The sequence below is a fragment of the Crocuta crocuta genome, unplaced genomic scaffold (genome assembly GCF_008692635.1).
Source record: "Crocuta crocuta isolate KB4526 unplaced genomic scaffold, BGI_CrCroc_1.0 scaffold25, whole genome shotgun sequence".
NCBI classification, from domain to species: Eukaryota; Metazoa; Chordata; class Mammalia; order Carnivora; family Hyaenidae; genus Crocuta; species Crocuta crocuta.
This window is the reverse complement of record NW_027532015.1, coordinates 18,854,347-18,870,531: the sequence shown is the minus strand read 5'-3', so window position 1 is coordinate 18,870,531 and position 16,185 is coordinate 18,854,347. Positions and strand designations below refer to the sequence as shown.

The window sequence follows — 16,185 nt, the reverse complement described above, 5'->3', positions numbered from 1 at the left end:
TAAGACACTTAACGGACTGAACCAACCCGGCCCCTCAGCACTGTTACCTTTTTACTCCTATCTTAACATACAGTTTTAAGAAAAAAGTGTGACAAGTGAACAAAATTGGTAGTGTCCATGAAGATAGTGGTTTGGGGAGCAGTTGATTTTATGCCTTCCATTTTGTTTTAGGCTTCTAGAACGACTGTCAGAGTAGTGATAAAAATTATAAAGCAGCAATTCTATTTTTCACGGATATTGTTGTGCTTATGTAAGAATTTTGTCTTTTTGCAGCCATCATCTGACCTTTTATCCTCAAAAAAATAACTTTCCCTTGTACAAGGTGTTTTATCATTGTCCCACGATGAAACAATTAGGCTGTAGAAATTGTTGACAAAATTAAAACACGTCTCAAGACAAAAAAACGATCTCTCATTGCTTAAAATAGTATTATTAACTCTTTAGGTTTTGCCAGTTGTGGACTTTGAGATACAGTTGAATTTGACCATGGCAGAAGGTAAGGCATCCTTACTCTTGAGCTTGAAATGTGGAAACAGGCTTTTTCTCAACAGTGTCTACCACTGGGAACTGGTCTGGGAACATAGCTGAGAATAACCAGTACCATAAAGGTAGTAGTGGAGGAGCATCTTGTGACCCACGGGAGGTCCTGCTCCACAGTCTAGCCTGCGAGTCATAAGGAAAGAAGGGATAATTACAGCACATCATGTGTGTACTGGGAGCTGAGTAATTCTGATCAGAGTTGAGGTGGTTTGAGATTTCGAAGATTTTTAGAAGTTTAGAAGAGACCCTCTATTGAAAATACTTGGTTCTTAGTTAATTACAGGAGAGTATGAGTTGATTCATTTATCTAAAGTTATTACATCATAACTTTTGTTTTTTGAGAGAGTGCAAGCCAGGTGGGGCAGAGGGAGAGAGACAGAGAATCAGAGAATCTTGATTACTTCATGCTGGCATGGCCACAGTGTTAGATCACATGACCCTAAGATCATGACCTGTACCGAAATCAGTCAGACACTTAACTGACTGAGCCAACCAGGTGCTCCGCTTCATAACTTCTGAATGAAAATTAAGCAGGTTTCCTACACAGACAATTGAGATCATTTGTCAGCTGAGACTTGGGATGTTCAGTGTGCTTTGATATAGTCTCTGATCCTTCAGTTACTTGGCTCAGTTTTTTCCTTGGAATAAAAAGGTGAACCCTATGTTAGAATTTGCCTATATAAAAATCTCTGTATATGTTTAGAGAAATCTTTGATGGTCCATGGTGACAAAGCATTGTGGTGAAGAATGACACTTTTGGAGTTGAGTCGATCCATGTTTGAGTATGAGCTTAGGAATTGTATGTCCATGGCAAAAGTATTTACTCCCTGTAAACTGCTGTTTTCTTATCTGTCCAATTCGCATATAACCTTATCATAGAGCTATTTAAGGATTAAATTAGATGATATCTATCAAGGACTCTACAAAGCACTTGGCATTTGGATAAAGTGCAGTAAGTGGTATTTACAATTACTGTTTCATTCAGCTTCGTCTCCTAATTTCAGTTCAGAATCTTTGCTTTCCAGGCACATACAGCATCCCACAACTTTTTTTTCCTGGAGATTATTCCCTAAAGAATAAATCATTAAAAGAAAGAATTTTGGTAATATTAATGAAGACCTAATTGCCAACATTTCTACCAATTTCATAGTGTCCCCTTGTGATATCTTTATTACATTGACCTCTCAGAATCTTCATAGGCAAACTGCAGTGAATCCCTTTTTTTTTTCCTTTTTTTAAAAAAATGCTTTATTTCTGAGAGAGAGAGACAGCGTGAGTAGGGGAAGATCAGAGAGAGGGGGAGATACAGAATCTAAAACAGGCTCCAGGCTCTGCGCTAGCTGTCAGCACAGAGCCCGACGTGGGCGCTCAAACCCACGAACCATGAGATCATGACCTGTGTCAAGTCAGGTGCTCCAACTGAGCCAGCCAGGTGCCCCAACCCTTTTGTTTTCTAAATCATTTATGGTTCTACTCTTTGTCATTAGTTTGGTTAAAAAAAAAAAAAATAAAATAAAAGCAAGTTTTCAATAGGGCCTAAGGAGGGGAAAGAAATTAGATGAATGTATCATTATATATTATCATAAGTTCAGAGTAAGTATGTTTGAACGGTGGTTTCATTTTTTCCCCTGCCATCCAAGAGAAGGTTATGAAGCGCAGCACTTTACCCTATGGCAGACCCAGAGTTCTCCAGAGGGACAGCACCGTTTGCCTTCTTTACCAGCACCAGTTTGTGAGTGCTTACAGCCGTGACATCCTGATGCCCCGTTGGACATCCTACACTGTTGACAGAAATGCAAGTATTTGGTCGCCTCATTAGCTACATGTGATCATTTCAAAATAACTAAGGAAAACATTGGAAGCATGGTTAATTTGGGCCAACTAATCTTAGCCTTATAATCAGTCCCTAAACGAGGAGGTCACTGAGTTGGGAATCTGAGGAATTAAGTGCTGGTTATAGCTCTGCCACTGACTAGCTCTGTGACTTTGAGACACTGAGCAAATTACTTTTTTTTGAGTGCAAATTTCTTCTGTGAAATGAGGAATGTGCATGACCATGTCCCCCTTGCTTTGTGTTTTGTTTTCATATTTGATGATTCTGATTTCTCACTTTATGTGATCAATTTTGCAATCAGTCACAATTATTCATCTCTAAAGGCCTAGTTATGTGAGTACAAGGATTTTCCTTGGCCCTGCTCACCTTAGGGGGTCCTCACTGCTAAAGCTCGGTCACTTCTCTGTGTGTAACACCTACAAGAAGATCCCCAAATCAAACTATGGGGAGCCTGTCCACCTCCCAGACCACAGGAAACCCTTGAAAGGAGTGAGGGGGAGAGCTTGTGTAGAATATCTCAGAATTAGACCACCATTCCCCCTCACCTCTGCCCTCTGGCTACTGTGGTAGAAAGAGAAGCAGAAGAGAGGTCTTGAAAGAGAGAATGGGAAAGGGGATGAGATTTAGATTTTGATCAAATTAAAGTTTTGAACCAGACTGACCAGATTTTCCAAAATTGAATGCCTGGCAAGCTACAGGATGCCCTTAAGGGATGGAAAGGGGATTTGAGAGAGCTTAGCTGAGTGTAGCAGTTGCTTTGAAAAAATACGACTATTGTTAATACTCACCGAGAAAGCTAAACAAAAAAGATAGGGATATATGTGTGTATATATATAATTTCTCTGTTAAAAAAAAACATAGTTTTTCACATAATTTATGTAAAATTTCAGCCGTAAATTTGTTCTAATTTTGAAGACTATCTTCAAACATTACAAACACATTTTCTACTTGACTTTGTAATGTATAGGAGTCTACCTAGTACTTTGTAGGTCCTGGTCAGATTTATTGTTTCATGCCTTAATTATGGCATTCTTTGATTTGGTTTGAATGTTCTGTTTCATAGTATAATCAGAGCAGGATAAATTCAGTCATCACTGCACCTAAGGTTTTCATGCTGCATTGTTAGTTCAGTGGCTCCCTAAAGCCCTAGCTTTCAAGTCTATGTAGTTGCATTTGGAAGATAGGCCCAGGTCCTACTAAAATCGGCCTTTCTGCCATGTGAAAGTTGGAAACCTGTAAGCAAAATGAGCCCAGCATAATAGGACAATATTAGCACATATGGCAAATGATTAATATCCTTAATATTACAGAGTTTATGCCTTTCAGTTAGAAAAAAGATGACTACACTGCTAGAAAAAGGAGAAAATGGAGTGGGACCTAAAGGGATAACTAGGGCCCCACAACCGTAGGGTGCGGTTCACCCTCAACTCTTCATAAAGCAGTCTTCTTTTCTTTCATGTGCCTGATACCTGATGGCTCTTTTCATTTTGGTTTTCAGGACAGTTTCTCTACAGAAGACCTTTCCAACTGTCTCCATGAGGATCTCCGAATTCCCTTCAGTCCTATCCATAAGTGTTCATTTTATAAAGATAACGCTGAACTAAGTTACGGGTTCCTCTGCCCACCTCGTAAGTGTCTTTCCCCCTGACCTGCCCTTTCCCTTGTCTTCTTTCTTTTCTCTCTTTTGGGGCAGTGGACACCCATCTTTTTCTTGACTGTTGCGAATGAGAAGTATAACTATTAGGGGAAAGGTTTTAAAGCATCTAAAAGTTGAATTTCCTAAAACCTTGGGCTTTTGTTTGGAGGATAGTCGATTTAGTGCTGGCACTGTAGACAAGACATTCTTTGTTTTTTTCTACATTTATTTTACACATTTCTCCAAGCACACAGATTCTGAGGAAACTTGAGTCAGAAGGATACATCAGGGGTCTTCAGAGGGAGATATCTTTTTGTTCCTTAAAAAGAAAAACAAGTTGTCAAAGAATTAGGAATAGGCANGAGCCCGACGCGGGGCTCGAACCCACGAACCGCGAGATCATGACCTAAGCGAAAGTCGGACGCTCAACCAACTAAGCCACCCAGGCGCCCCTTACATGTTCTATTTTTGATGTGGTAGATTTGTGTGTTAAAAGACATTTTGAGGCTGGCCTTAAAAGGCAACAATCAGAAGTCTCCAGGTGCTTAAATACTTTCAGTATCCAGTCAAGTCCCCGGCGTCAGTGTCTGAAGTCAGAACTTGGCTATTGCTTTATAAAAATAGACCAGATCCAAGCTGAAAGTCCATACAAAGGAGTGCTGTGCAGCATTTCATCACAAGAGGCAGAAATCAGGATAGTAAGTGTTCTGAGGCCAGATATTTTCTTTTTCCCTTTCACTGTAAAAGAGTTTAAGGAAAGAGGGCTGTCCACATAATACGTTATAGTTGAATTAAGGCAAATAAGGTAAAATTTGAATATGTTGAATTTGGGGCTCTTATTAAGCTTTTTTTTTTCTTTGCTGAATTCATCTTGAGGAAGAAAATAAACAACTATTTTACTTTTTTAAAGGGATTTGACCACATTGCACTTTCCCTTGACCCAGTACTTGGGAAAGTTTTGTGGGTTCAAGGTGATAACTAATTTTTCAAATGTCACCCCCATGAAAAAGTATGATTTCTAATGCTATTCATGATGAATGAAATAGTTGTCTTTTTATTTTCTTTGTAGAACTAAAAAAAGGTTCAAGCCAACTACATTCTGAAGCATTGCTTAATACTAACATGGTGCCAATGTACCCGAGTTTTCAAGGTAAAAAAATTTTAACCCTATATCTCATAATTTCAAAGAATTTCTGTATATTATAGGTATACTTTACATTAATAAGGCTGACCCTCTAAATGACTATCTGAGAAGTTTTTATCAGTTTAACTTTGACAACACAAGTACACAAAAATTCACAACTATTAGAATCATGATATATTCCAATATCGTTTATTCCACTTTGTATTTAAATCTCTATAAATGACGTTTTTTGGTGGAAAAAGTATGTAATCTTCTAAGTTATCCAGCTAATATAATCTACTAAACTTACATGATCCTTCAGTATGTTTCCCTATTTAACTTTTGGAAGTTCTTGATAATTGTTTTTGATCTTAAAATGTATAGATTTTATGTCATTATTAATTATTGCAGCATTTGGCTTTTAAAAGGATAAATATAAATATATATTTCTTTTTTTCTTTTAATATTTTTATTTATTTCTAGGAGAGAGAGAGAGACAACGTGAGCAGGGGAGGGTCAGAGAGAGAGGGAGACACAGACTCTGAAATAGGCTCCAGGCTCTGAGCTGGCAGTCAGCACAGAGCCCGACGCGGGGCTCGAACCCATGAACCGCGAGATCATGACCTAAGCGAAAGTCGGGACGCTTAACCGACTAAGCCACTCAGGCGCCCCTATAAATCTATATTTCATGTCACATGTAGGATTTCAAAACAACATAAAAGAGATTTTTACTCTAATTTACATTAGAATACTTGTGAGTATTTCAAAGGGGATATTCAGATATTAACAATAGATCTGAATGACCTGCCTTGTTTATTTATGTTCATGTTTTTTTCTGCTTTATGGTGATCTGTGACCACAGGTTCATGGTGATGCACGTGGTCTGTGATGTCCAAAATAGTCTTGAATTCAGCATTCGTCCATTAGTTCTGCCAAAGGCCGAAGTTGAACAGTGGAGTTTTGGCGCCACACCAACACTGAAGCCAAATTTGACTTTGTCTCTAATTATTACAGATGCTGATTTTGAATGAGTTTGTTGGGTTTTTTTTTTTTTAAACACGACAGCCTGGCATCTGAAACTCCCGTCTTCCTTCTTGTTTCAGTGATATGGCACTACTTTCACGGCACCCTACTGCCAAGGTATGCAGAAGAAAGAAACGGTGTCAACGTTGTCAGTGGCCCTGTGTTTGACTCTGATTATGATGGACGTTATGATTCCTCAGAGATCCTGAAGCAGTAAGAACATATTTCATTTCCTCTTAAAAACCGCCGTCAAGTAGGATTACCATCCAGTTGAGTCAGCGGGACCTTTTCTGTCTGATAGTATTCATATTGATGTACATGACATTTCTGATTACACTGAAAGCCCCTTGAGATAATGTGATTAAGTTTGATGTTTTGCTCAGTGTGCAATAAAATCTTTTTTAGAGGAAAGAAGGAGCGTTTCTCTCCCATGCAGTTAAGTATTTCTTGAGCAAGAAGGTAATATCCATGTTTAAAGTCTCTATGTGTGGCTAATTGTTAAGATACTGTTTTAATTAACATAGTGCGGGTTAGGGAATGAGCATGTGCTGTGGCTAGAGGCATCCTGAGTCAAAGAACCTGCAAGGTTATAACGCTGTAGTGGCCAAGCACAGGCCTTGTGAATGTCATAGCTTTTACCCAACTTTGTTTAGAGGGAGATGGAGTGACCATCTTGAGAAAAACCAATAGTGGTTGCCCTTTTTATAAAGGAGAGAGAGAACATTTTAGGTGGCACTTGATCTTTCTTAAAAACATGATTTTTGGAAGCAATTTTGCTGTTAATCCTCCAGGATAAAGAAATTTGAGACGTGTGCTGAGGTTCACTCCCCGAGAACCGTTCTTCAGGCAAGCCTAGAGATTACTCTTCACACACATATATCTGTAACAATGTAGTTTGTAAAATGACAGTTGTTTTTGTATTTTGTTTCGTCTTGTTTTACCATATCCCTTGAGGAATAAGGGTCCCAACGTCCCTGCCTCAGAGGTCACAGCAGTAGAATGGGTAAAGAAGAGAACTCTACACTTTGTGCATTCTACCAGAGCTCTCTGTTTTAATCAGTCTTCTGAATATTATGGTTCCACATAAGATTATAATTGAAAACAATGTGCCCACTACGTTAAATTTTTAAAGATGTTGAAACACAAACCTAGCTTTGAACCCCAAGGAAATAGAATTAAGATGAGGTTAAGGTGTTGCTATGCTACAATTTTAAAGAAGTGAGTGGGATTGGAAAGAAAATGCCTTTAAAACAAAGAAGAGTTCACAGACAAATGACTTCTGGATGGGCTGGAACAGAAAAAAAAAGTCTAGTTTCCTTTCTGTCTACTATCTGTGCACAGTTGCATAGTGTTGAAAAGACTATCAACAATGCTTTAGAATTTTGGTTGTAGGTATTTGAGAATGATATTGTTTTTTTCTTTAGCTTCTCCATACTAATATGTTAGGTGTAACTAAAGATAATCTGAACTTCAATCGTTATGTAAACTAAAAATTATTTAGTGTATGTTTTTCTGAGTGTCTTCTAATTCGCTCAATCTGGCAGGATGTATTGAGGTATCACTATTACTAACTTCATACTAACATTTAATTATTTGAATTATATTTTTAGATGCATTATATAAAAATATACTTTCCTGCAATATTCATTAAAAATAGTTATTTCTTTCTTAAACTGAACATTGCCCTATTTTACAGAAACCGCAGACGCATCCGTAATCAAGAAATTCTGATCCCAACTCACTTCTTCATTGTGCTAACAAGTTGTAAAAACACATTCCAGACTCCCTCACACTGTGAAGATTTAGACACCTTAGCTTTCATTTTGCCTCACAGGACTGACAACAGTGAGAGCTGTGTGGTAAGTAGCCTTTGGTTGGGTACCTGACATGCTGAAAATGTGGATATAAGTATATTGGTGTGTCATGTCCAACATTACTCTGGGCAAAAACAGAACTTGAATATGCATATACTTTGAACGAATGCACTTTACATGAATTTTGCAGAATGGTTTTAAATCTGACTCTTTGAGGGAAAACAGACCCTTTTCTGTTATAAACACAAACCAGGGACACCTGGGTGGCTCCATCAGTTGAGTGTCTGACTTCGGCTCAGGTCATGATCTCCCAGTTTGTGAGATCCGAGCCCCATGTTGGGCTCTCTGTTGTCCTCACAGAGCCTGCTTGAGATCTCCTGACCCTCTCTTTCTTTGCCCATCCCACACTCTTGTGTACATGTGTGCTTGTGCTCTCTCAAAACACACACACACACACACACACACACACACACACAAGAGATCAAAACTTAGTGCCTTCATATGGCATATGAAGGGTTCCTGATTCTAGGTTTATTTTAACTTTGAATTTACTCGTTTCCAAACTGGATTTATAATTCCCAGAGTGTCAAGTTATAAATTAGTCCTGAAGATGTAGTTAGGTAGTATTTCAGATCAAGTTTCTATATATCACTTTATTATAAAAGCCATGTTTGTCCTTAATTATCTTTTCTTATTCTGTGGTCATTCAGTGTCTAAAAATAATTGTTTTATGTTACCTGATTTGCTCAGAATTTTCAAAACCTAAATTAATCTTTGAACATCAAGACTCCAGTAAAATTTTAGGAATTTTAAAGCTTTTCCTTCTGGTGAGACAATTTTTTTTCTTTCAGAATACTTACCAGATTTCCAAGTAGATTATTTTCCACCTTTTTTTTTTTNTTTTGGTCCGTCGAAGTTACATACTTCTATGTTAACAAAGATACGTCTTTCTTACCATCCTCATTTGAATGGGTGGTGGATACCTGGAGTCCTGTGGTCAAAAGGAGGATTCTGAGCTCAGCAGGAGAGAGTCCTGTGATTGGTCATTCATTCCTCCCTTTATTTATTCATTTATCCCTTCTTGGATTCAGACATTCATTCCTTCAATAAATAGGTGTTGCCAGGTACTCTTAGGACAGAGAACACGGCAGTGAACAAAACAGATGGTGCTTTCTGCTGTGGGCCCAGGAGTGGGGTATAGGGATGTGTTGCCTTCCTTGTTACAGCAGTCTGTGTATCATTCAGGTAGACAGTCTTGGTCAGCAGCACCAGTGGGGACCCAGACCTTTCCTTTGCTGACATTCTTAGCATGTGGCATATGTGGGCTAAAAATGGTCTCTATCATGTCTGAATTCTGGGCCCTCCCCCCCAAAAGAAGGCAGTAACCGACTTACGCTTACATCTCATGAACAAAATATTAGGTGTCATGAGTTAGGCACCGAGTTCTTTTTCAATCTCTATCATTCCAAAAGCTATTATACAAACATTTTACCAAATTCTATAATAGCAATGTGCCTTGAAAACACTATTGGACTTGAACTAGAGAGAGGATTATTTGAAGGTGTATCATGCATACTTACTGATTCCTTCGGTTTCACTAAGGATCAACAGGATATTGCCTGAGAGAACACATGTCTTGCATGTACTTTTTATCTAATCCTCTGTATGTTGGGACAGATGGAAAATATCTATTGGCCAAGGAATCCACTGAGTCAAGACTATTCCTCTGAGGGCCAGACTCAGGATTGCTGCAGAGAAAGTCAGTGGGGCCGTAATTAGTATAGGTATAGTGATGATTGGAGGCTGTCTAATGGGAACATGGAAATTATGAGTCCATTCCCCTTTTATGTGAAAAGTCTATACCCTTTCCAACTAAAAATCTCCCAAGGGCACAGGAATCTTTCTTTATTAAAAGATGTCTTTTTAAAAAATTTTTATAGTTTATTTTTGAGACAGAGACAGCATGAGTCAGGGAGGGGCAGAGAGAGAGGGAGACATAGAATCTGAAACAGGCTCCAGGCTCTGAGCTGTCAGCACAGGGCCCGTCGCAGGGCTCCAATCCCACAAACCGTGAGATCATGACCTGAGCCAAAGTGACGCTTAACCGACTGAGCCACCCAGGCGCCCCAAGGTTGTCTTTAAAGTACAATCATAGAGGCTCAGTCAGCTAAGTGTCTGACTCTTGATTTCTGCTCAGATCATGATGTCGTGGTTGGTGAGTTTCAGCCCCACTTCAGACTCTATGCTGACAGTGTGGAGCCTGCTTGGGATCCTCTGTCTCCCCTGCTCCCTGCCTCTCCTCTCCTCTCCCTCTCCCTCTCCTCTCTCTCAAAGATAAAAAACAAAAAGTACAATTATAGCCCACCAACCAGTGGATGCTTTCTTCACCTGACCCTCTCCAGTAGCCAGATGCAGGAAAATGATAATTACACATGAATGTATGATTTCTGTCTGTTACCTGCCTCAGCTACCCCTTCTGTTTCCATGTGCCAGGGGACATACCTTTATTTCTTGTCTGATCTCATGTTGGCTGACACTTCACTGTCACACCAGAAATGAAATTGCGTTTTACCACTTCCCCCAGTGCTCTCTTCCTTGCAACTACGTAGATAACGGATTCTGATAAGAGCTGGTAGTTTTATACTGTGTTTGCACACATCATGACATTTGATCCTCAAAGCAAAACTATGAGGGTGCAGGTAAGAGAATCAGGATTCAGATGTGAACCAACTTGCCTTAGTTTACGTGGTATGAAAATGATAGAACCAGGACTTGAATCCAAGTTTCTTTCTGCTAATTCCCGTATTCTTTCTGCCATGCCACGTTGCTTCTGTTTTCCAACATTTTTTTAACCTCACAGTGTTCATGTTTCATGCAGAAATGCAATAGATGAGCATTTATTCCAGGTGTACTTTCCTTTCCCCAAATTTGAGACATATAATTAAACAAACATGCATTCTATATATTAGATGCTGAGCTACTCCAGAGCAGGGATTATGTCTAACATATCTTGTGACATCTGCCATTTGGGACCCAAAGTGTCATTGCTGATTGAAATGGGAAGGGGAAGACAAAGTGCTTAAAGGGAAAGTGAAGGGACTATTCTCCAATGACCTTTTATTTTAATTTCCCACCTTCACAGCATGAGAAGCAGGACTCCTCATGGGTTGAAGAGTTGTTGAAGCTACACAGAGCTCGGATCGTAGATGTCGAACTCCTCACTGGACTCAGCTTCTATCAAGAAAGAAAAGAGCCAATTTCAGAAATTTTGAAGTTGAAAACACAGTTGCCAACTTTTAACCAAGAAGACTGATATTTTTTACTCCAAAAACACATCATAAATGGTTTTCAAAGAACCTGCTGTTTTATACAGTCCTCTCTCCGCGCTGTCGCATTATTTTGAAACTGTCGACCAGAGTTAGAGCTGAGAATCCTCTGCGATACGACCATCTCAGGGAACCCTGTGGCCTCAGCCTGGCAGTAGGAAAATGCTCTTCTCGAGTCTCGCACATGTTTGAATGTGTAAGAATTGTTCCAATTTGGGGAAGAAAGAAAAAAGACAGGCTGTACCTAAAACTGCTCTTCTATTCTCTTAAGGGCAGAAGTAGCTGTGAAAGTTGTCTGGACACCAGATATTTGAACCTTATTTTCATTAATAAACTTTTTGGAACTGGCAAACACGGCACTAATGGATAGGATTGGAATAATCTGTGTTACATCATCACATCAGTATTTTTACAAGAATTTAAAAGTGATTCTGGATTATTTTTAACTTGGATTTTAGTTTTAACCAAAAAAATTAGTGGAAGCAAAAATATCTGTAAGGCCCTCTTTCTGTCTTTTTTGTGTACCCTTTCAAAAGCCAAAGTATGTAATCCTGTGGGTTTATTTTTTAAATTGTGATTTGCTAATTTCAGATTTAATGTCTTTAACAAGTTAAATTCTGAGGCAACATCTGTGAATTGAGTAGTGAGCATATCTACCTGGTATAAAATTTTACCCTACGTTTGTATAAAGAAAAGAAAGATATTCCCATCTTGCTCACTGGTAATTAACATAGGTTGAAAATATCTCTAAATGCGGGTTTTTTTGACTGTTAAAAAAATGTCTTGATGAAACTTGTCAACCTGTGCAAAGTGGCATTTTTCATTTTTCATCACGATGGTAAGAACATTCCTCTATGCATAAAAATGACCCCACCAGCAACAGAATTAATGCTGAATTGTTCATTTTGAAGTTCCATAGATTTGAGGAGAATGTGTAGCCATTGCTTTACAACTTCTTGGTGGTCATGATAAATAAACTTGATCCACTCTATAGACTATACTTGTCAGTTCCAGCCTGTGGACCTTCAATGGCTACTTTCATTTGGCTACCTGGGTTTGATTTACCTGGGTTTTGATTACTATACCAAAAAATGAAAGTTTTTATTTGCCTTTCATATGATCATTTTTCAACAGACTATGGGCCACAAAATCCTTTAGATAATACAATTGGTATCTATTCAATATTCAATATTGAAAAAAATATTGAATATTCAAAAAATATTCAATAATTTAGAAAATTTCATTGGTGTTTTAGTCCCATTGGCCTTGAGGGTTTATACATTGTATTCTTTATTTATTTTCCCAGTCTGTCTTCTGTTCAGTTTGAGTCATTTCTATTGTTCTGTCTTTAAGTTCACTGATTATTTTCTCTTTCTAATCCATTTTGTTGTTGAGCCCATCCATTGATTTTTGTATTTCAGTTATTGTTTTCATTTTTTTTTTTAGCTTTCCATTTGGTTCTTTTTATTTCTTTTCTGAGAATTTTTATTTTTATTTTGGCTCATTATTTCTAATTTCTCACTTATTACATTACATGCATATTTTGTAAGTATTCACAGAAGCATTTCTGTGATGGCTGCTGTAAAATTCTTTCAAATAATCCCAGCATCTGTATCATCTCAGATCTTGGCATCATTTGTCTTTTTTCATTGATAAAGATTATCCTTGTTCTTGGTATGATGAATGCTTTTCAATGGAAACCTGAATATTTTAGGTGTTAAGTGGCTATGGATCTTATTTAAACCTTCTGTTTTAGCAGATTTTCTCTGACATCAGCCTCGTGAGGAAATAGGGGCCCGTGGGGGTAAGGAGGGCACTGTCTAGTTATTTTCAGGTGTGTCTAGGAGTCCAGGTTTTCCATACAGCTTTCTTTGACACTTGGGGTGAGACGGAACCCTTGTCGCTGCTGGCAGGTGGGGAATTCAGTTCCCCACTGGACCACCATTGATGCCTCCCTGGCCAGGATGGGCAGGTACCTTGTCACTGCTCTCATGTGGTGTCCGCTGATAGTGTTGGCAGGAAAGCTGGAAAGAGTTTATTGTGACCATACCAGGGTGAAATGACCAGTGTCCTACTCAGCCTTCTCAGACTCTCAGACATCACCTTGTCAGGAGAGTGAGGGCACTTAACACTGTTAAGAGTGGAAGTCTAGGCTCCCCACTAGGCTCCCCACACGGCCTTCGCTGGCGTGGGTGAGGCTATGGCATTTCCTGTGGGGGGGGGTTTGCTAGAGTGGAGCAATTGTTCTCTCTCTTGCTTGGCTACTTGTAGAGAGCAGGCCTGTCTTAGGACTTCTTTTTATCTGCCCTGGTGGCATTTACAGGTTGTGACTTCTTCAGTTCCAAGTCTGGGACCTTTGACCTACAAAAGCAAACTCAGGAACTTGGCACAGTTTTGTTCCTTGGGTTCCAAGGTCCCTAGGGTACCTGCCTTCTCTCCACCTTTCAGAACCTTCCTATTTTTGTTGCATATATAATATCCAAGCTTTTTATCTGCACTTAGCAGAAGGATATATACTGTATAAAAATGTCTCGTTGGTTTTTATTTCTTCAAAAACATGCAGACACATAATCGCCTCTATGTAAAGCCTTTTAGCAGATATTAATTAAATGGGTAGGTGTCTCTTGCCTTTGCCAGTTGCCAGGACTACAGAGAATGACAAGTTATAATAATCCTTACAGTTTGGAGGAAGGAGAGGAGAGCATATGATTCCTAAGAGGTGGTAGATGTTTTAATGGGGCCGGGTACTAGGGAGGACAAAGGAGACACTGGGTGCGGCTTGACCGATCTCAGCAGTACCTTCCTAGCGGAGGTGGCATTTGGACTAGAACTTGAAGGATGAATTGGAGCTCTTCAGGTAACCTGGCAAAGAAAGGGCATTCTGACGTCCCTTGGATAGATAAGTTTTTGGCATTTTCCCACTTACTGCTACATTTAATATTTTCTACATGCATTGCTATGACCAACTTATGATACACAACCTTTTCCTACAGTGTTATTTTAATCTCCTTAAATGTCAAACCATAAGTGAAAGCTGTGCTGACTCTTTAAATAAAGGGCATCCACATCTGTTCCTACTTAGCTTTTTTTTCAGTTGCTCCTAACACAGTCTTCTTTTTCTTTCTTCTTACTATTTAATTGAAAACATGTGACTGGCCTTCTTCCCCAATTTGAATGGTAAATTCACATGACTATCTTTGAAAATGTCTTTACCCTACTATGTACAATGAAGGCTATTCTTTGCTTTTCACATGCGAAGCAAAACCTTTATTCATCCCTAATTTTACTCCCAGGCCTCTGATCAGTACTTCTTAAACGAGGTAGGGACCTTCCGTGTAAGTTTTCAAAGCTACGTTGGCTCATTCATGTTAGAGTCAACCACCAGGTGGGACTTAAAAAGGTTTCCAAGTTTCAGAGAAAAGACAGCAAACCTTAGGGAGAAGAAGGCAAATGTTCAGGTCCCAGGAAGGCAGATCAATGTGGAGGACTGTTAGACTCTGTCCAGTTATGTTTTAGATGAGATTGGAGCTAAAACCACTGACTTACCCAGGAGAGGCTCCCCCCCAACCCCCACCCCTTACTTTTTCTGTCATTAGCTACAGTAGCTGTCCTGCCTTGCCCTGTGGGTACGTGCTTATCTGTAATACGAACAGACATTTGAACTTTGAAACCAAATGTGGTGATTACACTTAATGCTGAAACCTATCACAGGAATTTGGTATATGGGTGCTTTCGTAACCATTAAGTAAAATTTTAACATGGTTACAGTCCAAGGACTTTCCTTGTATTTTGGCAGTCTCAGTATTGTAAGGGGAGATTCGACAGAGTATAAGTCTCTAAGAAATGTGGATTTACCAATAAAAGTTGTATATACAGAAGCTTGGCTGCTTAAGTCTGTGTGGATGTGGGTCTGGGTGTGTGCATGTGCTTGGAGGACAGGGAATGGGTGGTGGTGTTTTCCCAGGGATGATACCGAGTGCAGGGGTTGCAGACAATTAGCCACAACTGTATTATTGGAAGGAGAAAAAAGCTCCAAAGTTCATTTCAAATTCACAGTAAACACCAGCTTCTGACCTATATTCTTGTTTTTGTATTTTAATTACTTGCAATCATACTTCCAGGGAAAACCAAAAGGCAAGCACTTCTCAATTTCCAGTATTTAGAATTGTCTGAAACCAGAGGGAAAGCATTCAAATTGTAATTTCAACAGATTTTTTTCAACCTGGAATTTTTGAACTTCTCCTTTCCATTGTACATAAACAGCAATTGCAGGAAAAATAAAGATTTGAATGGAAAATATAGCCATGGCAGAAACTAGAGATACATGAAGTGTGTCTGCTAGAAATGAACAGGATTTATCTTCGTAAGAAGTCAAAAGGAAGCAACAAAAAAGATGCACCTTTCATTCCACCCCAGTGTCATTTTTTTAATGTTTATTTTTATTTTTGAGAGTCTGAGTGAGGGGCAGAGAGAGAGAGAGAGAGAGAGAGAGAGAGACCCAAGCAGGTTCCATGTTGTCAGCGCTGACCCTTACATGGGGCTCCAGTCCGTGAACCAGGAGATCATGATGAGCTGAAATCAAGAGTCCGGACACTTAACAGACACAGGCACCCAGGTGCCCCCACAACATCATTATAAATTTCACTTCATACTTGCCCATAAATCTTCAACTCAGGGGCAGGATTTTAACAATAACATATTCGCTCTTAACTCTTGCAGGATTTTGGGACACCTGGGTGTCTCAGCCCAGTGTCTGACTTTGGCTCGGGTCATGATCTTGTGCTTCGTGAGTTTGGGCTTCGTGTCAGGGTCTGTGCTGTCAGGATCTGTGCTCCGAGCTCAGAGCCTACCTTGTGTTCTGTGTCTCCCTCTCTCTCTGCCACCCCCCC

At 39.3% G+C, this 16,185-nt stretch overlaps 1 protein-coding gene across 1 annotated transcript in view; it reads left to right on the top strand.

The window, feature by feature from the left end:
- Positions 1-15,174, top strand: part of ENPP1 (ectonucleotide pyrophosphatase/phosphodiesterase 1) — a 70,523-nt gene extending 55,349 nt beyond the window's left edge. Inside the window, exons 19-25 of the mRNA XM_077776040.1 lie at positions 445-496; positions 2,181-2,335; positions 3,873-4,002; positions 5,080-5,160; positions 6,237-6,369; positions 7,853-8,015; positions 11,113-15,174. Of these exons, the coding sequence (XP_077632166.1) occupies positions 445-496; positions 2,181-2,335; positions 3,873-4,002; positions 5,080-5,160; positions 6,237-6,369; positions 7,853-8,015; positions 11,113-11,283 (885 nt within the window). The 3' untranslated portion in view covers positions 11,284-15,174. The remainder of the gene's footprint in view (positions 1-444; positions 497-2,180; positions 2,336-3,872; positions 4,003-5,079; positions 5,161-6,236; positions 6,370-7,852; positions 8,016-11,112) is intronic.
- Positions 15,175-16,185: the final 1,011 nt, after the last annotated feature.